Source organism: Petromyzon marinus, unplaced genomic scaffold, assembly GCF_048934315.1.
Source record: "Petromyzon marinus isolate PM22_M1 ecotype Great Lakes invasive population unplaced genomic scaffold, UKy_Petmar_22M1.pri1.0 PM_Scaffold_54, whole genome shotgun sequence".
NCBI classification, from domain to species: Eukaryota; Metazoa; Chordata; class Hyperoartia; order Petromyzontiformes; family Petromyzontidae; genus Petromyzon; species Petromyzon marinus.
In genome coordinates this window covers 297951-325720 of record NW_027423546.1, presented here as the reverse complement: position 1 = coordinate 325720, position 27770 = coordinate 297951, and the positions used below count along the sequence as shown (strand labels likewise).

The following is a 27770-nucleotide window of genomic DNA, read 5'->3' as shown; positions in this document are numbered from 1 at the left end:
AGAGACACAGAGACACACACAGAGACACACACACACAGACACACAGAGACACACAGAGACACACACACAGACACACGCACACACAGACACACAGAGACACACAGAGAGACACAGAGAGAGACACGCAGAGAGACACTCAGAGACACACACAGAGACACACACAAAGAGACACACACACAGACACACAGAGACGCACAGAGAGAGACACGCAGAGAGACACACAGTGAGACACACACACACAGAGACACACACAGTGACACACACAGTGACACACAGAGACACACAGAGAGAGACACGCAGAGAGACACACACAGAGAGACACACACAGAGACACACACACAGAGACACACACACAGACAAACAGGTTGACACGCACAGAGACACACGCAGAGACACACACAGAGACACACGCAGAGACACACACGGAGACACACACAGTGAGACACAGAGACACACAGTGAGACACAGAGACACACAGTGAGACAGAAACATGTACAGTGTCTGAGTGAGTGAGTGTGGGTGGGTGAGTGGGTGGGTGAGTGGGTGAGTGGGTGAGTGAGTGGGTGAGCGTGTGAGTGTCTGAGTGAGTGAGTGAATGAGTGGCTGGCTGAGTACGTGGCTGAGTGAGTGGCTGAGTGAGTGAGTGATTGGCTGAGTGAGTGAGCGGGTGAATGAGTGGCTGGGTGAGTAGGTAAGTGAGTGAGTGGCTGAGTGAGTGAGTGGCTGGCTGAGTGAGTGAGTGAGTGGCTGAGTGAGTGAGTGGCTGAGTGAGTGAGTGGCTGGCTAAGTGAGTAGCTGAGTGAGTGAGTAGCTGAGTGAGTGGCTGGCTGAGTGAGTGAGTGGCTGAGTGAGCGAGTGAGTGGCTGGCTGAGCGAGTGAGTGGCTGGCTGAGTGAGTGGCTGGCTGAGTGAGTGGCTGAGTGAGTGGCTGGCTGAGTGAGCGAGTGAGTGAGTGGCTGAGTGAGTGGCTGGCTGAGTGAGTGAGTGATTGGCTGGCTGAGTGAGTGAGTGAGTGGCTGGCTGAGTGAGCGAGTGAGTGGCTGAGTGAGTGAGTAGCTGGCTGAGTGAGTAGCTGGCTGAGTGAGTGGCTGGCTGAGTGAGTGAGTAGCTGAGTGAGTGGCTGGCTGAGTGAGTGAGTAGCTGGCTGAGTGAGTGAGTGAGTAACTGAGCGAGTGGCTGGCTGAGTGAGCAGCTGCCTGAGTGAGTAGGTGAGTGAGCGAGTAGGCGAGTGAGTGAGTAGCTGCCTGAGTGAGTAGCTGAGTGAGTGAGTAGCTGAGTGAGTGGCTGGCTGAGTGAGTGAATAGCTGAGTGAGTGAGTAGCTGAGTGAGTGGCTGGCTGAGTGAGTGAGTAGCTGAGTGAGCGGCAGGCTGAGTGAGCGAGTGGCTGGCTGAGTGAGTGAGTGGCTGAGTGAGTGGGTGGCTGAGTGAGTGAGAGGCTGAGTGAGTGAGTGGCTGAGTGAGTGGGTGGCTGAGTGAGTGAGTGGCTGAGTGAGTAGCTGCCTGAGTGAGTGGCTGAGTGAGTAGGTAGCTGAGTGAGTGAGTGGCTGGCTGAGTGAGCGAGTGAGTGGCTGAGTGAGTGAGTGAGTGGCTGGCTGAGTGAGTAGCTGGCTGAGTGAGTGAGTGGCTGAGTGAGTAGCTGAGTGAGTAGCTGGCTGGCTGAGTGAGTGGCTGGCTGAGTGAGTGGTTGGCTGAGTGAGTAGTTGGCTGAGTGAGTGACTGGCTGGCTGAGTGAGTGAGTAGCTAAGTGAGTGGCTGGCGGAGTGAGTGAGTGAGTAGCTGAGTGAGTGAGTAGCTGAGTGAGTGGCTGGCTGAGTGAGTGAGTGGCTGGCTGAGTGCGTGAGTAGCTGAGTGAGTAGCTGGCTGATTGAGTAGGCGAGTGAGCGAGTAGGCGAGTGAGTGAGTGGCTGGCTGAGTGAGTGGCTGAGTGAGTAGCTGCCTGAGTGAGTAGGCGAGTGAGCGAGTAGGCGAGTGAGTGAGTGGCTGGCTGAGTGAGTGGCTGAGTGAGTAGCTGAGTGAGTAGGTGAGTGAGCGAGTGGCTGGCTGAGTGAGTAGCTGAGTGAGTAGCTGAGTGAGTAACTGAGCGAGTAGGCGAGTGAGCGAGTGGCTGGCTGAGTGAGTGAGTAGCTGAGTGAGTAGCTGAGTGAGTAGCTGAGCGAGTAGGCGAGTGAGCGAGTGGCTGGCTGAGTGAGTGAGTAGCTGAGTGAGTAGCTGAGTGAGTGGCTGGCTGAGTGAGTGGCTGAGTGAGTAGCTGAGTGAGTAGCTGAGTGAGTGGCTGGCTGAGTGAGTGAGTAGCTGAGTGAGTAGCTGACTGAGCGAGTAGGCGAGTGAGTGAGTGGCTGGCTGAGTGAGTGAGTAGCTGAGTGAGTGAGTAGCTGAGTGAGTGGCTGGCTGAGTGAGTGAGTGGCTGGCTGAGTGAGTGAGTGAGTGGCTGGCTGAGTGAGTGAGTGAGTGGCTGGCTGAGTGAGTGAGTAGCTGACTGAGCGAGTGGCTGAGTGAGTAGCTGAGTGAGTAGGCGAGTGAGTGAGTAGGCGAGTGAGCGAGTAGCTGAGTGAGTAGCTGAGTGAGTAGCTGAGTGAGTAGGCGAGTGAGCGAGTAGCTGAGTGAGTAGCTGAGTGAGTAGCTGAGTGAGTAGGCGAGTGAGCGAGTAGCTGAGTGAGTAGCTGAGTCAGTGAGTAGCTGAGTGAGTAGCTGAGTGAGTAGGCGACTGAGCGAGTAGGCGAGTGACCGAGTAGCTGGGTGAGTAGCTGAGTCAGTGAGTAGCTGAGTGAGTAGCTGAGCGAGTAGGTGAGTGAGCGAGTAGGCGAGTGAGCGAGTAGCTGAGTGAGTAGCTGAGTGAGTGAGTGGCTGGCTGATTGAGTAGCTGAGTGAGTAGCTGATTGAGTAGCTGGCTGAGTGAGTGGCTGAGTGAGTAGCTGGCTGAGTGAGTAGCTGAGTGAGTGAGTAGCTGAGTGAGTAGCTGAGTGAGTAGCTGACTGAGTGAGTAGGCGAGTGAGCGAGTAGCTGAGTGAGTAGCTGAGTGAGTGAGTGGCTGGCTGATTGAGTAGCTGAGTGAGTAGCTGATTGAGTAGCTGGCTGAGAGTGGCTGAGTGAGTAGCTGGCTGAGTGAGTAGCTGAGTGAGTGAGTAGCTGAGTGAGTAGCTGAGTGAGTAGCTGACTGAGTGAGTAGGCGAGTGAGCGAGTAGCTGAGTGAGTAGCTGAGTGAGTGAGTGGCTGGCTGATTGAGTAGCTGAGTGAGTAGCTGATTGAGTAGCTGGCTGAGTGAGTGGCTGAGTGAGTAGCTGGCTGAGTGAGTAGCTGAGTGAGTGAGTAGCTGAGTGAGTAGCTGAGTGAGTAGCTGACTGAGTGAGTAGGCGAGTGAGCGAGTGGCTGAGTGAGTAGCTGAGTGAGTGGCTGGCTGATTGAGTAGCTGAGTGAGTAGCTGATTGAGTAGCTGGCTGAGTGAGTGGCTGAGTGAGTAGCTGGCTGAGTGAGTAGCTGAGTGAGTGAGTAGCTGAGTGAGTAGCTGAGTGAGTAGCTGACTGAGTGAGTAGGCGAGTGAGCGAGTAGCTGAGTGAGTAGCTGAGTGAGTGAGTGGCTGGCTGATTGAGTAGCTGAGTGAGTAGCTGATTGAGTAGCTGGCTGAGAGTGGCTGAGTGAGTAGCTGGCTGAGTGAGTAGCTGAGTGAGTAGCTGAGTGAGTAGCTGAGTGAGTAGCTGACTGAGTGAGTAGGCGAGTGAGCGAGTAGCTGAGTGAGTAGCTGAGTGAGTGAGTGGCTGGCTGATTGAGTAGCTGAGTGAGTAGCTGATTGAGTAGCTGGCTGAGTGAGTGGCTGAGTGAGTAGCTGGCTGAGTGAGTAGCTGAGTGAGTGAGTAGCTGAGTGAGTAGCTGAGTGAGTAGCTGACTGAGTGAGTAGGCGAGTGAGCGAGTAGCTGAGTGAGTAGCTGAGTGAGTGAGTGGCTGGCTGAGTGAGTGGCTGAGTGAGTAGCTGGCTGAGTGAGTAGCTGAGTGAGTAGCTGAGTGAGTAGCTGAGTGAGTAGCTGAGTGAGTGAGTGGCTGGCTGAGTGAGTGACTGAGTGAGTAGGCGAGTGGGCGAGTGAGCGTGGTGAGCGAGAGCCTCACCTCGTGGTTGCGTGCTAGGAAGGGAAACTGAGCCTTGTGGAGGAACTGTGATCGAGAGATATCCTGGCCATCCTCTCCGTAGAGGAACTGCACTACACTGCCATCGCTGTCCCGTACAGTGAGGTCGTACTGTACCACTAGGCCCTCGAGGTGCTTGATCAGGCACCTGGCGTGGGAGTCAGTCACTCAGTCAGTCACTCAGTCAGTCAGTCACTCAGTCAGTCACTCAGTCACTCAGTCACTCAGTCAGTCAGTCACTCAGTCAGTCACTTAGTCACTCAGTCACTCACTCAGTCAGTCAGTCAGTCACTCAGACACTCAGTCAGTCACTCAGTCACTCAGTCACTCAGTCACTCAGACACTCAGTCAGTCACTCACTCAGTCACTCAGTCAGTCAGTCACTCACTTAGTCACTCACTCAGTCAGTCACTCACTCAGTCAGTCAATCAGTTAGTCAGTCACTCAGTCAGTCACTCAGTCAGTCACTCAGTCAGTCAGTCACTCAGTCAGGCACTCAGTCAGTCAGTCACTCAGACACTCAGTCAGTCACTCAGACACTCAGTCACTCAGTCAGTCAGTCAGTCACTCAGACACTCAGTCAGTCACTCAGTCAGTCACTCAGACACTCAGTCACTCAGTCACTCAGTCAGTCACTCAGTCAGTCACTCAGACACTCAGTCACTCAGTCAGTCAGTCAGTCACTCAGTCAGTCACTCAGTCAGTCACTCAGACACTCAGTCACTCAGTCAGTCAGTCAGTCACTCAGTCAGTCACTCAGTTAGTCAGTCAGTCACTCAGTCACTCAGTCAGTCAGTCAGTCACTCAGTCAGTCACTCAGACACTCAGTCACTCAGTCAGTCAGTCAGTCACTCAGTCAGACACTCAGTCAGTCAGGCACTCAGTCAGTCAGGCACTCACTCACCCACCCACTCATTCACCCACTCACTCACTCTCCCACTCACTCTCCCACTCACTCTCCCACTCACTCACCCACTCACCCACTCACCCACCCACCCACCCACTCACCCACCCACCCACTTACCCACTCAATCACCCACCCACTCACTCACCCTCTCACCCACCCACTCACTCACTCACCCACCCACTCACCCACTCACCCACCCACCCACTTACCCACTCAATCACCCACCCACTCACTCACCCTCTCACCCACCCACTCACTCACTCACCCACTCACTCACCCACCCACTCACCCACTCACCCACCCACCCACCCACTCACTCACCCACCCACCCACTCACCCACCCACTCACTCACCGACCCACCCACTCACTCACTCACCCACTCACTCACTCATTCACTCACCCACTCACTCACCCACCCACTCACCCACTCACCCACCCACCCACTTACCCACTCAATCACCCACTCACTCACTCACCCTCTCACCCACCCACTCACTCACTCACCCACCCACCCACCCACTCACCCACCCACCCACTCACTCACTCACCCACTCACTCACTCACTCACCCACCCACTCACCCACTCACTCACCCACCCACTCACTCACCCACCCACCCACCCACTCACTCTACCACTCACTCACCCACCCACTCACTCTCTCACCCACCCACTCACCCACCCACTCACTCACTCTCTCACCCACCCACTCACCCACCCACTCACTCACCCACTCACTCACCCACCGATCCACTCACCCACTCACTCACTCACCCACCCACCCACTCACTCACCCACTCACTCACTCACCCACTCACTCACTCACCCACCCACTCACTCACCCACCCACTCACCCACTCACTCACTCACTCACCCACCCACTCACCCACCCACTCACTCACCCACCCACTCACCCACTCACCCACCCACCCACCCCCCACCCACCTCTGCAGGTACCCCGACCTGGAGGTTTTGACCGCCGTGTCCACCAGCCCCTCACGCCCAGCCATGCAGTGAAAGAAATATTCCTGTACACACACACACAGTGACACACACACAGTGACACACACACAGTGACACACACACACAGTGACACACACACACAGTGACACACACACACAGTGACACACACACAGTGACACACACACACAGTGACACACACACACAGTGACACACACACACAGTGACACACACACACAGTGACACACACACACAGTGACACACACACACAGTGACACACACACACAGTGACACACACACACAGTGACACACACACACAGTGACACACACACAGTGACACACACACACAGTGACGTACACACACACACAGTGTGACACACACACACAGTGACGTACACACACAGTGACACACACGTGACACACACACAGTGACACACACACACGTGACACACACACACGTGACACACACACAGTGACACACACACAGTGACACACACACACAGTGACACACACAGTGACACACACACACACACAGTGATGTACACACACACACAGTGATGTACACACACACAGTGACACACACACACAGTGACACACACACACAGTGACACACACACACAGTGACACACACACACAGTGACACACACACACACGTGACACACACACGTGACACACACACAGTGACACACACACAGTGACACACACACACAGTGACACACACACACAGTGACACACACACACAGTGACACACATACACAGTGACACACACACAGTGACACACACACAGTGACACACACACACAGTGACACACACACACACGTGACACACACACGTGACACACACACGTGACACACACACGTGACACACACACGTGACACACACACACACACACGTGACACACACAGTGACACACACACACGTGACACACACACACGTGACACACACACAGTGACACACACACACACACAGTGACACACACACACAGTGACACACACACACAGTGACACACGTGACACACACACACACACACGTGACACACACACACGTGACACACACACACGTGACACACACACACGTGACACACACACACACGTGACACACACACAGTGACACACACACACAGTGACACACACACACACACACGTGACACACACACAGTGACACACACACACACACAGTGACACACACACACAGTGACACACACACAGTGACACACACACACACGTGACACACACACACACAGTGACACACACACAGTGACACACACACACACAGTGACACACACACACACGTGACACACACACACGTGGCACACACACACGTGACACACACACACGTGACACACACACGTGACACACACACGTGACACACACACACACACACACACGTGACACACACAGTGACACACACACACGTGACACACACACAGTGACACACACGTGACACACACACGTGACACACACACAGTGACACACACACACAGTGACACACGTGACACACACACACACACGTGACACACACACACACACACACACGTGACACACACACACGTGACACACACACACACGTGACACACACACAGTGACACACACACACGTGACACACACACACACACACGTGACACACACACAGTGACACACACACACAGTGACACACACACAGTGAGACACACACACAGTCACACACACACGTGACACACACACACACACGTGACACACACACACAGTGACACACACACACAGTGACACACACACACAGTGACACACACACAGTGACACACACACACAGTGACACACACACACACACACACGTGACACACACACACGTGACACACACACACACGTGACACACACACACGTTACACACACACACGTGACACACACACACGTGACACACACACACAGTGACACACACACACGTCACACAGTGACACACGTGACACACACACACATGACACACACACACGTGACACTCACACACGTGACACACACACACAGTGACACACACACACGTGACACACACACGTGACACACACACACGTGACACACACACACACGTGACACACGCACACGTGACACACACACACGTGACACACACACACAGTGACACACACACACGTGACACACACACGTGACACACACACACGTGACACTCACACACGTGACACACACACACAGTGACACACACAGTGACACTCACGTGACACACACACACGTGACACACACACACGTGACACACACACACGTCACACAGTGACACACGTGACACACACACACATGACACACACACACGTGACACTCACACACGTGACACACACACACAGTGACACACACACACAGTGACACACACACACGTGACACACACACGTGACACACACACACGTGACACTCACACACGTGACACACACACACAGTGACACACACAGTGACACTCACGTGACACACACACACGTGACACACACACACGTGACACACACACACGTGACACACACACACACAGTGACACACACACAGTGACACACACACACGTGACACACACACACACGTGACACACACACTGTGTGTGAGTGTACCGGAGGCTCAATTCCAGTGAGGAAGCGTGAAGAGACAAAGCCTCCGGCCCTTGCTGTGGGGTCGTACGGCGTGAAGGACGTCACACAGTGACACACACGTGACACTCACACACACGTGACACACACACACGTGACACACACTCACACGTGACACACACTGTGAGAGTGTACCGGAGGCTCGATTCCAGTGAGGAAGCGTGAAGAGACAAAGCCTCCGGCCCTTGCTGTGGGGTCGTACGGCGTGAAGGACGGCACACAGTGACACTCACGTGACACACACACACGTGACACACACACACGTGACACACACACACACGTGACACACACACACTGTGTGAGTGAGTACCGGAGGCTCGATTCCAGTGAGGAAGCGTGAAGAGACAAAGCCTCCGGCCCTTGCCGTGGGGTCGTACGGCGTGAAGGACGTCACACAGTGACACACACACGTGACACACACACACGTGACACACACACACAGTGACACACACACACACGTGACACACACACACTCACACTGTGTGTGAGTGAGTACCGGAGGCTCGATTCCAGTGAGGAAGCGTGAAGAGACAAAGCCTCCGGCCCTTGCTGTGGGGTCGTACGGCGTGAAGGACGTCACACAGTGACACACACGTGACACACACACGTGACACACACACACGTGACACACACACACTGTGTGAGTGAGTACCGGAGGCTCGATGCCAGTGAGGAAGCGTGAAGAGACAAAGCCTCCGGCCCTTGCTGTGGGGTCGTACGGCGTGAAGGACGGCACACAGTGACACCCACGTGACACACACACACGTGACACACACACACGTGACACACACATACGTGACACACACGTGACACTGAGTGAGTACCGGAGGCTCGATGCCAGTGAGGAAGCGTGAAGAGACAAAGCCTCCGGCCCTTGCTGTGGGGTCGTACGGCGTGAAGGACGTCACACAGTGACACTCACGTGACACACACACACGTGACACTCACACACGTGACACACACACGTGACACACACACGTGACACACACACACAGTGACACACACACACACGTGACACACACGTGACACACACACACGTGACACACACACACGTGACACTGTGAGTGAGTACCGGAGGCTCGATTCCAGTGAGGAAGCGTGAAGAGACAAAGCCTCCGGCCCTTGCTGTGTGGTCGTACGGCGTGAAGGACGTCACACAGTGACACTCACGTGACACACACACACACGTGACACACACACACGTGACACACACACACGTGACACACACACACACAGTGACACACACACGTGACACACACACACGTGACACACACACACGTGACACTCACACACACGTGACACACACTGTGAGTGAGTGTACCGGAGGCTCGATGCCAGTGAGGAAGCGTGAAGAGACAAAGCCTCCGGCCCTTGCTGTGGGGTCGTACGGCGTGAAGGACGTCACACAGTGACACCCACGTGACACACACACACGTGACACACACACACGTGACACACACACACGTGACACACACACACGTGACACACACACACTGTGAGTGAGTACCGGAGGCTCGATGCCAGTGAGGAAGCGTGAAGAGACAAAGCCTCCGGCCCTTGCTGTGGGGTCGTACGGCGTGAAGGACGTCACACAGTGACACACACGTGACACACACACACGTGACACACACACACGTGACACACACACACGTGACACACACACACGTGACACACACACACGTGACACACACACACGTGACACACACACACGTGACACACACACTGTGAGTGAGTACCGGAGGCTCGATGCCAGTGAGGAAGCGTGAAGAGACAAAGCCTCCGGCCCTTGCCGTGGGGTCGTACGGCGTGAAGGACGTCACACAGTGACACACACACGTGACACACACACACGTGACACACACACACGTGACACACACACACGTGACACACACACGTGACACACACTGTGAGAGTGTACCGGAGGCTCGATGCCAGTGAGGAAGCGTGAAGAGACAAAGCCTCCGGCCCTTGCCGTGGGGTCGTACGGCGTGAAGGACGGCACGGAACGGCCGGAGGGCATCAGCGGAGGGCGGCGACCTTCCAGGTCAATCTGTCCCAGGAGGCAGGAGATCTACGGGGAGACACGCGGGGAGGGGAGAGAGACACACGGGGGGAGACACGGGGAGACACGGGGAGACACGGGGAGACATGGGGAGACACGGGGAGACACGCGGGGAGGGGAGAGAGACACGGGGAGGAGACACGGGGAGACACGGGGAGAGAGAGACACGGAGAGACACGGGGAGACACGGGGAGACACGGTGAGACACGGGGAGAGAGAGACACGGAGAGACACGGGGAGACATGGGGAGACACGGGGAGAGAGAGACACGGAGACACGGGGAGACACGGGGAGACACGGGGAGACACACGGAGACACGGAGAGAGAGACACAGAGACACGGTGAGACACGGTGAGACACGGGGAGACACGGTGAGACACGCACGGTGAGACACAGAGACACGGTGAGACACGGTGAGACACGGGGAGACACGCACGGGGAGACACGGTGAGACACGGTGAGACATGGAGAGACACGGTGAGACACGGGGGAGACACGGGGAGACACGGTGAGACACGGGGAGACACGGGGAGACATGGGGAGAGACACGGTGAGACACGGTGAGACACGGGGAGAGAGAGACACAGAGACATGGTGAGACACGGGGAGACACGGGGAGACACGGTGAGACACGGGGAGACATGGGGAGAGACACGGGGAGAGACACACGGGGAGACACGGTGAGACACGGGGAGACACGGGGAGACATGGGGAGAGACACGGGGAGAGACACACGGGGAGACACGGGGAGACACGGGGAGAGATACGGGGAGACACGGAGAGACACGGGGAGACAGAGACACAGAGACACGGTGAGACACGGTGAGACACGGAGAGACACAGAGAGACACGGGGAGACACGGAGAGACACGGAGAGACACAGAGACACGGTGAGACACGGTGAGACACGGGGAGACACGGGGAGACACGGAGAGACACGGAGAGACACGGTGAGACACGGAGAGACACAGAGAGACACAGAGAGACACGGGGAGACACGGAGAGACACAGAGACACGGTGAGACACGGTGAGACACGGGGAGACACGGGGAGACACGGGGAGACACGGAGAGACACGGGGAGACACGGGGAGACACGGTGAGACACGGGGGAGACACGGAGAGACACAGAGACACGGGGAGACACGGTGAGACACAGAGACACGGTGAGACACGGGGAGACACGGTGAGACACAGAGACACGGGGAGACACGGTGAGACACGGTGAGACACAGAGACACGGTGAGACACAGAGACACGGTGAGACACGGGGAGACACGGTGAGACACAGAGACACGGGGAGACACGGGGAGACACGGGGAGACACGAACAGGGAGACACGGAGAGACACGGTGAGACACGGTGAGACACGGGGAGACACAGAGACACGGGGAGACACAGAGACACGGGGAGACACGGTGAGACACGGGGAGAGAGAGACACGGAGACACGGGGAGACACGGGGAGAGAGAGACACGGAGACACGGGGAGACATGGGGAGACACGGGGAGAGAGAGACACAGAGACACGGGGAGACACAGAGACACGGTGAGACACGGGGAGACACGGTGAGACACGGGGAGACACGGGGAGACACAGAGACATGGTGAGACACGGGGAGACACGGGGAGACACGGGAGAGACACGGAGAGACACGGAGAGACACGGAGAGACACGGGGAGACACGGGAGAGACACGAGGAGACACGGGGAGACACGGTGAGACACGGTGAGACACAGAGACACGGTGAGACACGGGGAGACACGGGGAGACACGGGAGAGACACGGAGAGACACGGAGAGACACGGGGAGACACGGGGAGACACGGTGAGACACGGGGAGACACGGGAGAGACACGGGGAGACACGGGAGAGACACGGGGAGACACGGGGAGACACGGTGAGACACGGTGAGACACGCACGGTGAGACACAGAGACACGGTAAGACACAGAGACACGGTGAGACATGGGGAGACACGGGAGAGACACGGGGAGACACGGGGAGACACGGTGAGACACGGTGAGACACGCACGGTGAGACACAGAGACACGGTAAGACACAGAGACACGGTGAGACACGGGGAGACACGGGGAGAAACGGGGAGACACGGGGAGACACGGAGAGACACGGTGAGACACGGTGAGACACGGGGAGACACGGGGAGACACGGGGAGACACGGGGGAGACACGGAGAGACACAGAGACACGGTGAGACACAGAGACACGGTGAGACACGGGGAGACACGGTGAGACACAGAGACACGGGGAGACACGGTGAGACACAGAGACACGGGGAGACACGGGAGAGACACGGAGAGACACGGTGAGACACGGTGAGACACGCACGGTGAGACACAGAGACACGGTAAGACACAGAGACACGGTGAGACACGGGGAGACACGGGGAGAACCGGGGAGACACGGGGAGACACGGGGAGACACGGGGAGACACGAACAGGGAGACACGGAGAGACACGGTGAGACACGGTGAGACACGGGGAGACACGGGGAGAGAGAGACACGGAGACACGGGGAGACACGGGGAGAGAGAGACACGGAGACACGGGGAGACATGGGGAGACACGGGGAGAGAGAGACACGGTGAGACACGGGGAGACACAGAGACACGGAGAGACACGGTGAGACACGGAGAGACACGGAGAGACACGGGGAGACACACGGGGAGACACGGTGAGACACGGGGAGACACGGGGAGACACGGGGGGGGGGGGGAGACAGAGACACGGAGACACGGAGAGACACGGTGAGACACGGTGAGACACGGGGAGACACGGGGGGAGACACAGGGAGACACGGGGGGAGACACGGGGAGACACGGGGAGAGAGAGACACAGAGACACGGAGACACGGGGAGACACGGGGGAGACACGGTGAGACACGGGGAGACACAGAGACACGGTGAGACACGGTGAGACACGGTGAGACACGGTGAGACACGGTGAGTGAGACCCTTGTGTCACCTGCACTGTGTTTACCGCGGACCCTTGTGAGTGTCACCTGCATTGTGTTCACCGTGGACCCTTGTGAGTCTCACCTGCATGGTGTTCACCGTGGACCCTTGTGAGTCTCACCTGCACTGTGTTTACCGCGGACCCTTGCGAGTCTCACCTGCATGGTGTTCACCGCGGACCCTTGCGAGTGTCACCTGCACTGTGTTCACCGCGGACCCTTACGAGTGTCACCTGCATGGTGTTTACCGTGGACCCTTGTGAGTCTCACCTGCATTGTGTTTACCGTGGACCCTTGTGAGTCTCACCTGCATTGTGTTCACCGTGGACCCTTGTGAGTCTCACCTGCATTGTGTTCACCGTGGACCCTTGTGAGTCTCACCTGCATGGTGTTCACCGTGGACCCTTGTGAGTGTCACCTGCGTGGTGTTCACCGCGGACCCTTGCGAGTGTCACCTGCATTGTGTTCACCGTGGACCCTTGTGAGTGTCACCTGCGTGGTGTTTACCGTGGACCCTTGCCAGTGTCACCTGCATGGTGTTTACCGCGGACCCTTGTGAGTGTCACCTGCATGGTGTTTACCGCGGACCCTTGTGAGTCTCACCTGCATTGTGTTCACTGTGGACCCTTTGGCCCCGGACTGCACCATCAGCTGCAGGCTGTTGTCGGGGAACTGACGGCACAGGCCGGAGGGCATACACACCTAGAACACACACACAGTAGTTACACACATACACACACAGTCATACACACCTAGAACACAGTCACACACACACAGTCATACACACATACAGTCACATACACACCTAGAACACACACAGTCATACACACAGTCATACACACAGTGTCACACAGTCACATACACACCTAGAACACACACAGTCATACACACAGTCATACACACAGTGTCACACAGTCACATACACACCTAGAACACACACACAGTCACATACACACCTAGAACACAGTCACAGTAGTTACACACACACCTAGAACACAGTCACACATACAGTCATACACATACACACATACACACCTAGAACACACACACAGTCATACACAGTCATACACACACACACACTTAGAACACACACAGTCATACACACACAGTGTACACACACACACATACACACCTAGAACACACACACACACACACAGTCACACACACACACATACACACCTAGAACACAGTCACACAGTCATACACAGTCACAGTCATACACACCTAGAACACAGTCACACACAGTAGTTACACACACACACAGTCATACACACACACACACACAGTCATACACACACACAGTCATACACACATACACACCTAGAACACAGTCACACACAGTGTCACACATACACACACATACACACCTAGAACACAGTCACACACAGTCATACATACACACACATACAGTCATACAGTCACACACACACACAGTCATACACACCTAGAACACACACACAGTGTCACAGTCATACACACATACACACCTAGAACACAGTCACACACAGTCATACACACACACACAGTCATACACACACAGTGTCACACACACACACAGTCATACACACACACACAGTCATACACACCTAGAACACACACAGTCACACACAGTCATACACACAGTCATACAGTCACACACACAGTCATACAGTCACACACACACGCACATACACACCTAGAACACACACACAGTGTCACAGTCATACACATACACACATACACACCTAGAACACAGTCACACACACAGTGTACACACACACAGTCATACACACATACACACCTAGAACACACACACAGTGTCACACAGTCACACAGTCACACACACACACAGTCATACACACACACACAGTCATACACACCTAGAACACACACACAGTGTCACACAGTTATACACACACACACACAGTCACAGTCATACACACATACACACCTAGAACACACACACAGTGTCACACACACACAGTCATACAGTCACACACACACACACATACACACCTAGAACACACACACAGTCACAGTCATACACACCTAGAACACACACACAGTCACAGTCATACACACCTAGAACACACACACACACACAGTCATACACACACAGTGTACACACATACACACCTAGAACACACACACACACAGTGTCACACACACATACACACCTAGAACACAGTCACACACACAGTCATACACACCTAGAACACACACAGTGTCACACACACACACAGTCACACACACACACAGTCATACACACACACACAGTCATACACACCTAGAACACAGTCACACACACAGTGTCATACACACCTAGAACACACACAGTGTCACACACACACACAGTCACACACACACACAGTCATACACACACACACAGTCATACACACCTAGAACACAGTCACACACACAGTGTCATACACACCTAGAACACACACAGTCATACACACATACACACCTAGAACACACACACACAGTGTCACACACACAGTCACACACACAGTCACATACACACACAGTGTCACACAGTCATACACACCTAGAACACACACACACACAGTCACACAGTCATACACACCTAGAACACACACACACAGTGTCACACACACATACACACCTAGAACACACACACACAGTGTCACACACACATACACACCTAGAACACACACACACAGTGTCACACACACATACACACCTAGAACACACACACACAGTGTCACACACACATACACACCTAGAACACACACACACAGTCACACACACATACACAGTGTACACACACACATACACACCTAGAACACACAGTCACACACACACAGTCACACAGTCATACACACAGTCATACACACACACACAGTGTCATACACACAGTCACACACATACACACCTAGAACACACAAACACACACAGTCACACACACACACACAGTCACACACAGTCATACACACACACACAGTCACACACACCTAGAACACACACACACACACACAGTCACACACACACACACACCTAGAACACACACAGTCACACACACACACACAGTCACATACACACACACAGTCACACACACACACACAGTCACACACACACACAGTTACACACACACACAGTCATACACACCTAGAACACACACACACAGTGTCACACAGTGTACACACACACATACACACCTAGAACACACACACACAGTCACACACAGTCACACAGTCACACACAGTGTCACACACACACACAGTCACATACACACCTAGAACACACACACACAGTGTCACACAGTGTACACACATACACACCTAGAACACACACACAGTGTCACACAGTGTACACACATACACACCTAGAACACACACACACAGTCACATACACACACACAGTCACACACACACACACAGTCATACACACACACACACACAGTCATACACACAGTCATACACACACACACAGTCACACACACACAGTCACACACAGTCATACACACACACCTAGAACACACACACAGTGTCACACACACACACAGTCACACAGTGTACACACATACACACCTAGAACACACACACACACAGTGTACACACACACAGTCACATACACACAGTCACACACACACAGTGTCACACAGTCACACACAGTCACATACACACCTAGAACACACACACAGTAGTTACACACAGTAGTTACACACCTAGAACACACACACACACACAGTCACACACACACACACACAGTCACACACACCTAGAACACACACACACACAGTCACACACAGTGTACACACATACACACACATACAAAGATCTCCCATATAGCCTTAACAGACTGTAGGGGCAAGTGCTGTTAGCGAGCACCTATGAAGGCCGGAACGGTACACGAGGGGGTGGGTGGCCAGCACCACGCCCGACCGCCTTTGTCTCCCTAGTGGCAATGTTTACACACCGCACCAGGTACTCATTTGAGGCTGAGTCGACCTAGGGGAGGCCCGGGACCGGTTCAGATAATCGTCACTGGTGTTGGCCGTGAGCGGGAATCGAACCCGGGTCGCCAGGTTCATAGCGCAGCGTAGCGCTAACCGCTACACTGTGTGTGTGTACACTGTGTGTGTGTGTGTACACTGTGTGTGTGTACAATGTGTGTACACACTGTGTACACTGTGTGTACACAGTGTGTAAACTGTGTGTATACACTGTGTGTACACTGTATGTGTGTGTACACTGTATGTGTGTGTACACTGTGTGTGTGTACACTGTGTGGTGTGTGTACACTGTGTGGTGTGTGTACACTGTGTGTGTGTGTACACTGTGTGTGTACACTGTGTGTGTACACTGTGTGTATACAGTGTACACTGTGTGTATACAGTGTACACTGTGTGTATACAGTGTATACACTGTGTGTATACACTGTGTGTGTATACACTGTGTGTGTGACACTGTGTGTGTGTGTGTACACTGTGTGTGTGACACTGTGTGTGTGTGTGTAACACTGTGTGTGTGTAACACTGTGTGTGTGTAACACTGTGTGTGTGTACACTGTATGTGTACACTGTGTGTGTGTACACTGTGTGTGTGTGTACACTGTGTGTGTTTGTACACTGTGTGTGTGTGTAACACTGTGTGTGTGTACACTGTGTGTATACACTGTGTGTATACTGTATGTGTGTAACACTGTGTGTGTACACTGTGTGTGTGTACACTGTGTGTGTGTGTACACTGTGTGTGTGTGTATACACTGTGTGTGTATGTAACACTGTGTGTACACTGTGTGTACACTGTGTGTGTGTAACACTGTGTGTGTGTAACACTGTGTGTGTACACTGTTTGTGTGTAACACTGTGTGTGTACACTGTGTGTGTGTATGTACACTGTGTGTACACTGTGTGTGTGTGTAACACTGTGTGTGTGACACTGTATGTGTGTATGTACACTGTGTGTGTGTACACTGTGTGTACACTGTGTGTGTGTGTAACACTGTGTGTGTGACACTGTGTGTGTGTGTAACACTGTGTGTAACACTGTGTGTGTGTATGTACACTGTGTGTATACACTGTATGTACACTGTGTATACACTGTGTGTGTGTAACACTGTGTGTGTGACACTGTGTGTGTGTATGTACACTGTGTGTGTGTACACTGTGTATACACTGTATGTACACTGTGTGTGTGTGTACACTGTGTGTGTGTGTGTGTACACTGTGTGTGTATGTACACTGTGTGTGTGTGTGTACACTGTGTGTGTGTGTACACTGTGTGTGTGTCACTGTGTGTGTGTACACTGTGTGTGTGTACACTGTGTGTGTGTGTACACTGTGTGTGTGTCACTGTGTGTGTGTACACTGTGTGTGTGTACACTGTGTGTGTGTACACTGTGTGTGTGTGTGTGTACACTGTGTGTGTGTGTACACTGTGTGTGTGTGTGTGTACACTGTGTGTGTGTGTACACTGTGTGTGTGTACACTGTGTGTGTGACACTGTGTGTGTGTGACACTGTGTGTGTGTGTGTACACTGTGTGTGTGTGTGTACACTGTGTGTGTACACTGTGTATACACTCTGTGTGTACACTGTGTGTAACACTGTATGTACACTGTGTGTGACACTGTGTGTGTGTGTAACACTGTGTGTACACTGTGTGTGTGTACACTGTGTGTGTACACTGTGTGTGTAACACTGTGTATACACTGTTTGTGTGTGTGTAACACTGTGTGTGTGTACACTGTGTGTGTAACACTGTGTATACACTGTGTGTGTGTGTGTGTGACACTGTGTGTGACACTGTGTGTGTGTGACACTGTGTGTGTGACACTGCGTGTACACTGTGTGTGTGTGACACTGTGTGTGTGTACACTGTGTGTGTACACTGTGTGTGTGTACACTGTGTGTAACACTGTGTGTGTGTGTGTACACTGTGTGTAACACTGTGTGTGTGTGTGTAACACTGTGTGTGTGTAACACTGTGTATACACTGTGTGTGTGTGACACTGTGTGTGACACTGTGTGTGTGTGTACACTGTGTGTGTGTGTACACTGTGTGTAACACTGTGTGTGTGTGTAACACTGTGTGTGTACACTGTGTGTGTATACACTGTGTGTGTAACACTGTGTGTGTATACACTGTGTGTGTGTAACACTGTGTGTGTGACACTGTGTGTGTATACTGTGTGTATACACTGTGTGTGTACACTGTGTGTGTGTAACACTGTGTGTGTACACTGTGTGTGTGTGTAACACTGTGTGTGTGTAACACTGTGTGTGTGTAACACTGTGTGTGTGTAACACTGTATGTACACTGTGTGTATACACTGTGTGTGTACACTGTGTGTGTATGTAACACTGTGTGTGTACACTGAGTGTGTGTACCCTGTGTGTGTGTGTGCCCACCTTATTGATGTCGTTGCTGTAGTCGTCTGTCTGCTTCTTGTAAGCGCCATCAATGGCTGCGAGTTCCCCCGGATCGCCGCTCAGGTGGGCGGCTTGAAGCATCTGGGACAGCGTATCACGGGACACGTCGCTACCGAGATTCAGCGCGGAGCGGACAGCCTGGGAGAGAGACACGGGGAGAGAGAGACACACGGGGAGACACGGGGAGAGAGAGACACGGGGAGAGAGAGACACGTCGCTACCGAGATTCAGCGCGGAGCGGACAGCCTGGGAGAGAGACACGGGGAGAGAGACACGGTGAGACACGGTGAGAGAGAGACACGGGGGAGAGAGACGCGTCGCTACTGAGATTCAGCGCGGAGCGGACAGCCTGGGAGACAGAGACACGGGGAGAGACAGAGACACGGTGAGACACGTGGGGAGAGAGAGACACGGGGAGAGAGAGACAGAGACACGGTGAGACACGGGGGGACACGGGGAGAGAGAGACACCGGGGAGAGAGAGACAGAGACACGGTGAGACACGGGGAGACACGGGGAGAGAGAGACACCGGGGAGAGACAGAGACACGGTGAGACACGGGGAGACACGGTGAGACACGGTGAGAGAGACACGTCGCTACCGAGATTCAGCGCGGAGCGGACAGCCTGGGAGACAGAGACACGGGGAGAGAGACACGGTGAGACACGGTGAGAGAGAGACACGGGGTGAGAGACGCGTCGCTACCGAGACTCAGCGCGGAGCGGACAGCCTGGGAGAGGGACACGGGGAGAGAGAGACACGGTGAGACACGGTGAGAGAGAGACACGGGGTGAGAGAGACACGTCGCTACCGAGACTCAGCGCGGAGCGGACAGCCTGGGAGACAGACACACGGGGAGAGAGACACGGGGAGAGAGAGAGACACGGGGTGAGAGAGACACGGGGTGAGAGAGACACGGGGTGAGAGAGACGTCGCTACCGAGATTCAGCGCGGAGCGGACAGCCTGGGAGACAGACACGGGGAGAGACACGGGGTGAGAGAGACACGGGGTGAGAGAGACACGGGGTGAGAGAGACGTCGCTACCGAGACTCAGCGCGGAGCGGACAGCCTGGGAGACAGAGACACGGGGAGAGACAGAGACACGGTGAGACACGTGGGGAGAGAGAGACACGGGGAGAGAGAGACAGAGACACGGTGAGACACGGGGGGACACGGGGAGAGAGAGACACCGGGGAGAGAGAGACAGAGACACGGTGAGACACGGGGAGACACGGGGAGAGAGAGACACCGGGGAGAGACAGAGACACGGTGAGACACGGGGAGACACGGTGAGACACGGTGAGAGAGACACGTCGCTACCGAGACTCAGCGCGGAGCGGACAGCCTGGGAGAGAGACACGGAGAGAGAGAGACAGAGACACGGGGAGAGAGACACGAGGAGAGAGAGACACGCGGTGAGACACGGGGAGAGAGAGACACGGTGAGACACGTTGAGAGAGAGACACGGGGTGAGAGACGCGTCGCTACCGAGATTCAGCGCGGAGCGGACAGCCTGGGAGAGAGACACGGGGAGAGAGACACACGGTGAGAGACACGGTGAGACACGGGGAGACACGGGGTGAGAGACGCGTCGCTACTGAGACTCAGCGCGGAGCGGACAGCCTGGGAGAGAGACACGGGGAGAGAGACACGGGGAGAGAGAGACACACGGGGAGAGAGACACACGGGGAGAGAGACACGGGGAGAGAGAGACACCGGGGAGAGACACGTCGCTACTGAGACTCAGCGCGGAGCGGACAGCCTGGGAGACAGAGACACACGGAGAGAGACAGAGACACGGTGAGACACGGGGAGACACGGTGAGACACGGGGAGACACGGTGAGACACGGGGAGAGAGAGACGCGTCGCTACCGAGACTCAGCGCGGAGCGGACAGCCTGGGAGACAGAGACACGGGGAGAGAGACACGGGGAGAGAGAGACACGCGGTGAGACACGGGGAGAGAGAGACGCGTCGCTACCGAGATTCAGCGCGGAGCGGACAGCCTGGGAGACAGAGACACAGGGAGAGAGAGACACACGGAGAGAGACACGGGGAGACACGGTGAGACACGGGGGGAGACAGAGACACGGGGAGAGACAGAGACACGGTGAGACACGGGGAGACACGGGGAGAGAGAGACACCGGGGAGAGAGAGACACGGGGTGAGAGAGACACGGGGTGAGAGACGCGTCGCTACTGAGACTCAGCGCGGAGCGGACAGCCTGGGAGACAGAGACACGGGGAGAGAGACAGAGACACGGTGAGACACGGGGAGACACGGGGAGAGAGACACGGGGAGAGAGAGACACGTCGCTACTGAGACTCAGCGCGGAGCGGACAGCCTGGGAGACAGAGACACGGAGAGAGACAGAGACACGGTGAGACACGGGGAGACACGGGGAGACACGGGGAGAGAGACACGGGGAGAGAGAGACACGTCGCTACTGAGACTCAGCGCGGAGCGGACAGCCTGGGAGACAGAGACACGGAGAGAGACAGAGACACGGTGAGACACGGGGAGACACGGTGAGACACGGGGAGAGAGACGCGTCGCTACTGAGACTCAGCGCGGAGCGGACAGCCTGGGAGACAGAGACACGGGGAGAGACAGAGACACGGTGAGACACGGGGAGACACGGTGAGAGAGAGACACGTGGGGAGAGAGAGACACGGTGAGACACGGGGAGACACGGTGAGACACGGGGAGAGAGACGCGTCGCTACTGAGACTCAGCGCGGAGCGGACAGCCTGGGAGACAGAGACACGGGGAGAGACAGAGACACGGTGAGACACGGGGAGACACGGTGAGACACGGGGAGACATGGTGAGAGAGAGACACGTGGGGAGAGAGAGACACGGTGAGACACGGGGAGACACGGTGAGACACGGGGAGAGAGACGCGTCGCTACTGAGACTCAGCGCGGAGCGGACAGCCTGGGAGACAGAGACACGGGGAGAGAGACAGAGACACGGAGAGAGACACGGGGAGAGAGACACACGGGGTGAGAGAGACACGTGGGGAGAGAGAGACACGCGGTGAGACAGAGACACACGGGGAGAGAGACACGCGGGGAGACACGGTGAGACACGGGGAGAGAGAGACACGGGGAGAGAGAGACACGGGGAGAGAGAGACACGCGGGGAGAGAGACACGGGGAGAGAGAGACACGGGGAGAGAGACACGGGGAGAGAGACACGGGGAGAGAGAGACACGGGGAGAGAGAGACACGGGGAGAGAGAGACACGCGGGGAGAGAGACACGGGGAGAGAGAGACACGGGGAGAGAGAGACACGGGGAGAGAGAGACACGCGGGGAGAGAGACACGGGGAGAGAGAGACACGGGGAGAGAGAGACACGGGGAGAGAGAGACACGGGGAGAGAGACACGGGGAGAGAGACACGGGGAGAGAGAGACACGGGGAGAGAGACACGGGGAGAGAGACACGGGGAGAGAGAGACACGGGGAGAGAGACACGGGGAGAGAGACACGGGGAGAGAGAGACACGGGGAGAGAGAGACACGGGGAGAGAGACACGGGGAGAGAGAGACACGGGGAGAGAGAGACACGGGGAGACAGACACGGGGAGAGAGACACGGGGAGAGAGACACGGGGAGAGAGAGACACGGGGAGAGAGACACGGGGAGAGAGACACGGGGAGAGAGAGACACGGGGAGAGAGAGACACGGGGAGAGAGAGACACGGGGAGAGAGACACGGGGAGAGAGAGACACGGGGAGAGAGACACGGGGAGAGAGACACGGGGAGAGAGAGACACGGGGAGAGAGAGACACGGGGAGAGAGAGACACGGGGAGAGAGACACGGGGAGAGAGAGACACGGGGAGAGAGACACGGGGAGAGAGAGACACGGGGAGAGAGAGACACGGGGAGAGAGACACGGGGAGAGAGAGACACGGGGAGAGAGAGACACGGGGAGAGAGAGACACGGGGAGAGAGAGACACGGGGAGAGAGAGACACGGGGAGAGAGAGACACGGGGAGAGAGAGACACGGGGAGAGAGAGACACGGGGAGAGAGACACGGGGAGAGAGACACGGGGAGAGAGAGACACGGGGAGAGAGAGACACGGGGAGAGAGAGACACGGGGAGAGAGACACGGGGAGAGAGAGACACGGGGAGAGAGACACGGGGAGAGAGAGACACGGGGAGAGAGACACGGGGAGAGAGAGACACGGGGAGAGAGAGACACGGGGAGAGAGAGACACGGGGAGAGAGACACGGGGAGAGAGAGACACGGGGAGAGAGAGACACGGGGAGAGAGACACGGGGAGAGAGAGACACGGGGAGAGAGACACGGGGAGAGAGAGACACGGGGAGAGAGACACGGGGAGAGAGAGACACGGGGAGAGAGACACGGGGAGAGAGAGACACGGGGAGAGAGAGACACGGGGAGAGAGAGACACGGGGAGAGAGAGACACGGGGAGAGAGACACGGGGAGAGAGAGACACGGGGAGAGAGACACGGGGAGAGAGAGACACGGGGAGAGAGACACGGGGAGAGAGAGACACGGGGAGAGAGACACGGGGAGAGAGAGACACGGGGAGAGAGAGACACGGGGAGAGAGAGACACGGGGAGAGAGACACGGGGAGAGAGAGACACGGGGAGAGAGACACGGGGAGAGAGAGACACGGGGAGAGAGAGACACGGGGAGAGAGACACGGGGAGAGAGAGACACGGGGAGAGAGAGACACGGGGAGAGAGAGACACGGGGAGAGAGAGACACGGGGAGAGAGAGACACGGGGAGAGAGAGACACGGGGAGAGAGAGACACGGGGAGAGAGAGACACGGGGAGAGAGACACGGGGAGAGAGACACGGGGAGAGAGAGACACGGGGAGAGAGAGACACGGGGAGAGAGAGACACGGGGAGAGAGACACGGGGAGAGAGAGACACGGGGAGAGAGACACGGGGAGAGAGAGACACGGGGAGAGAGACACGGGGAGAGAGAGACACGGGGAGAGAGAGACACGGGGAGAGAGAGACACGGGGAGAGAGACACGGGGAGAGAGAGACACGGGGAGAGAGAGACACGGGGAGAGAGACACGGGGAGAGAGAGACACGGGGAGAGAGACACGGGGAGAGAGAGACACGGGGAGAGAGACACGGGGAGAGAGAGACACGGGGAGAGAGACACGGGGAGAGAGAGACACGGGGAGAGAGAGACACGGGGAGAGAGAGACACGGGGAGAGAGAGACACGGGGAGAGAGACACGGGGAGAGAGAGACACGGGGAGAGAGACACGGGGAGAGAGAGACACGGGGAGAGAGACACGGGGAGAGAGAGACACGGGGAGAGAGACACGGGGAGAGAGAGACACGGGGAGAGAGAGACACGGTGAGAGAGAGACACGGGGAGAGAGAGACACGGGGAGAGAGAGACACGGGGAGAGAGAGACACGGGGAGAGAGACACGGGGAGAGAGACACGGGGAGAGAGAGACACGGGGAGAGAGACACGGGGAGAGAGAGACACGGGGAGAGAGACACGGGGAGAGAGAGACGCGTCGCTACTGAGACTCAGCGCGGAGCGCACCGCCTGGGAGACAGAGACACGGGGAGAGAGACACGGGGAGAGAGAGACACGGGGAGAGAGAGACACGGGGAGAGAGACACGGGGAGAGAGACACGGGGAGAGAGAGACACGGGGAGAGAGAGACACGGGGAGAGAGACACGGGGAGAGAGAGACACGGGGAGAGAGACACGGGGAGAGAGAGACACGGGGAGAGAGAGACACGGGGAGAGAGAGACACGGGGAGAGAGACACGGGGAGAGAGAGACACGGTGAGAGAGAGACACGGGGAGAGAGAGACACGGGGAGAGAGAGACACGGGGAGAGAGAGACACGGGGAGAGAGAGACACGGGGAGAGAGGGACACGGTGAGAGAGACACGGGGAGAGAGAGACACGGGGAGAGAGGGACACGGTGAGAGAGACACGGGAGAGAGAGACACGGGGAGAGAGAGACACGGGGAGAGAGACACGGGGAGAGAGACACGGGGAGAGAGAGACACGGGAGAAACAGGGGGAGAGAGAAACACGGGGAGACAGAGACACGGGGAGAGAGAGACACGGGGAGAGAGAGAGACACATGGTGAGACACGGGGTGAGAGACGGGGTGAGAGACGGGGTGAGACACGGGGTGAGAGACGGGGTGACACGTGGGGAGAGAGAGACACGGGGAGAGAGACACGGGGAGAGAGAGACACGGGGAGAGAGACACGGGGAGAGAGACACGGGGAGAGAGAGACACGGGGAGAGAGAGACACGGGGAGAGAGACACGGGGAGAGAGAGAGTGGTAGTTGTGGTAGTTGTGGTGGTTGTGGTGGTGGTTGTGGTGGTGGTGGTTGTGGTGGTGGTGGTGGTGGTGGTAGTTGTGGTGGTAGTTGTGGTGGTTGTGGTGGTAGTTGTGGTGGTGGTGGTAGTTGTGGTGATAGTTGTGGTGGTAGTTGTGGTGGTTGTGGTAGTTGTGGTAGTTGTGGTGGTTGTTGTGGTAGTTGTGGTAGTAGTTGTGGTGGTGGTTGTGGTGGTAGTTGTGGTAGTTGTGGTGGTGGTTGTGGTGGTAGTTGTGGTAGTTGTGGTGGTGGTTGTGGTGGTAGTTGTGGTGGTGGTTGTGGTGGTTGTGGTGGTGGTGGTAGTTGTGGTGGTAGTTGTGGTGGTGGTTGTGGTGGTAGTTGTGGTAGTTGTGGTGGTGGTTGTGGTGGTTGTTGTGGTGGTTGTTGTGGTTGTTGTGGTGGTTGTGGTGGTTGTGGTAGTTGTGGTGGTAGTTGTGGTTGTTGTTGTGGTGGTTGTGGTGGTGGTTGTGGTGGTTGTGGTGGTTGTGGTGGTTGTGGTGGTTGTGGTGGTGGTTGTGGTGGTTGTGGTTGTGATAGTTGTGGTGGTTGTGATGGTTGTGGTGGTGGCTGTGATGGTTGTGGTGGTGGTTGTGATGGTTGTGGTGGTTGTGATGGTTGTGATGGTGGTGATGGTTGTGATGGTTGTTGTGGTGGTTGTTGTGGTTGTGGTTGTGGTGGTTGTGGTGGTTGTGGTTGTGGTGGTTGTGGTCTCACAGCGTCACCGCAGTGGTGAGACGCGTGGATGATCTTCAAGCGCTCCTCATCAGCTGCCTCCTTCACCAAAATATCCTCCACCCCTACACAGTGACACACACAGTGACACACACACAGTGACACACACACAGTGACACACACACACAGATACACACACAGTGACACACACAGTGACACACACACACAGTGTACACACACACACAGTGACACACAGTGACACACACAGTGACACACACACAGTGACACACACACAGTGACACACACAGTGACACACACACAGTGACACACACACACAGTGTGACACACACACAGTGACACACACACAGTGACACACACAGTGACACACACAGTGACACACACACAGTGACACACACACACAGTGACACACACAGTGACACACACAGTGACACACACACACAGTGACACACACACACAGTGACACACACACAGTGTACACACACACACAGTGACACACACACAGTGACACACACACAGTGACACACACAGTGACACACACACAGTGTACACACACACACAGTGACACACACACAGTGACACACACATACACAGTGACACACACACAGTGACACACACACAGTGACACACACACACAGTGACACACACACAGTGACACACACACAGTGACACACACAGTGACACACACACACAGTGACACACACACACAGTGACACACACACAGTGT

At 55.6% G+C, this 27770-nt stretch overlaps 1 protein-coding gene across 1 annotated transcript in view; it reads right to left on the bottom strand.

The window, feature by feature from the left end:
- POLR1A (RNA polymerase I subunit A) overlaps window positions 1-27770 on the bottom strand; it is a 144289-nt gene that overhangs the window by 55604 nt on the left and 60915 nt on the right. Inside the window, exons 18-23 of the mRNA XM_076064594.1 lie at window positions 27068-27150; window positions 19976-20134; window positions 14225-14323; window positions 10508-10660; window positions 5967-6049; window positions 4098-4263 (exon numbers count right to left, since the gene is read on the bottom strand). Of these exons, the coding sequence (XP_075920709.1) occupies window positions 4098-4263; window positions 5967-6049; window positions 10508-10660; window positions 14225-14323; window positions 19976-20134; window positions 27068-27150 (743 nt within the window). The remainder of the gene's footprint in view (window positions 1-4097; window positions 4264-5966; window positions 6050-10507; window positions 10661-14224; window positions 14324-19975; window positions 20135-27067; window positions 27151-27770) is intronic.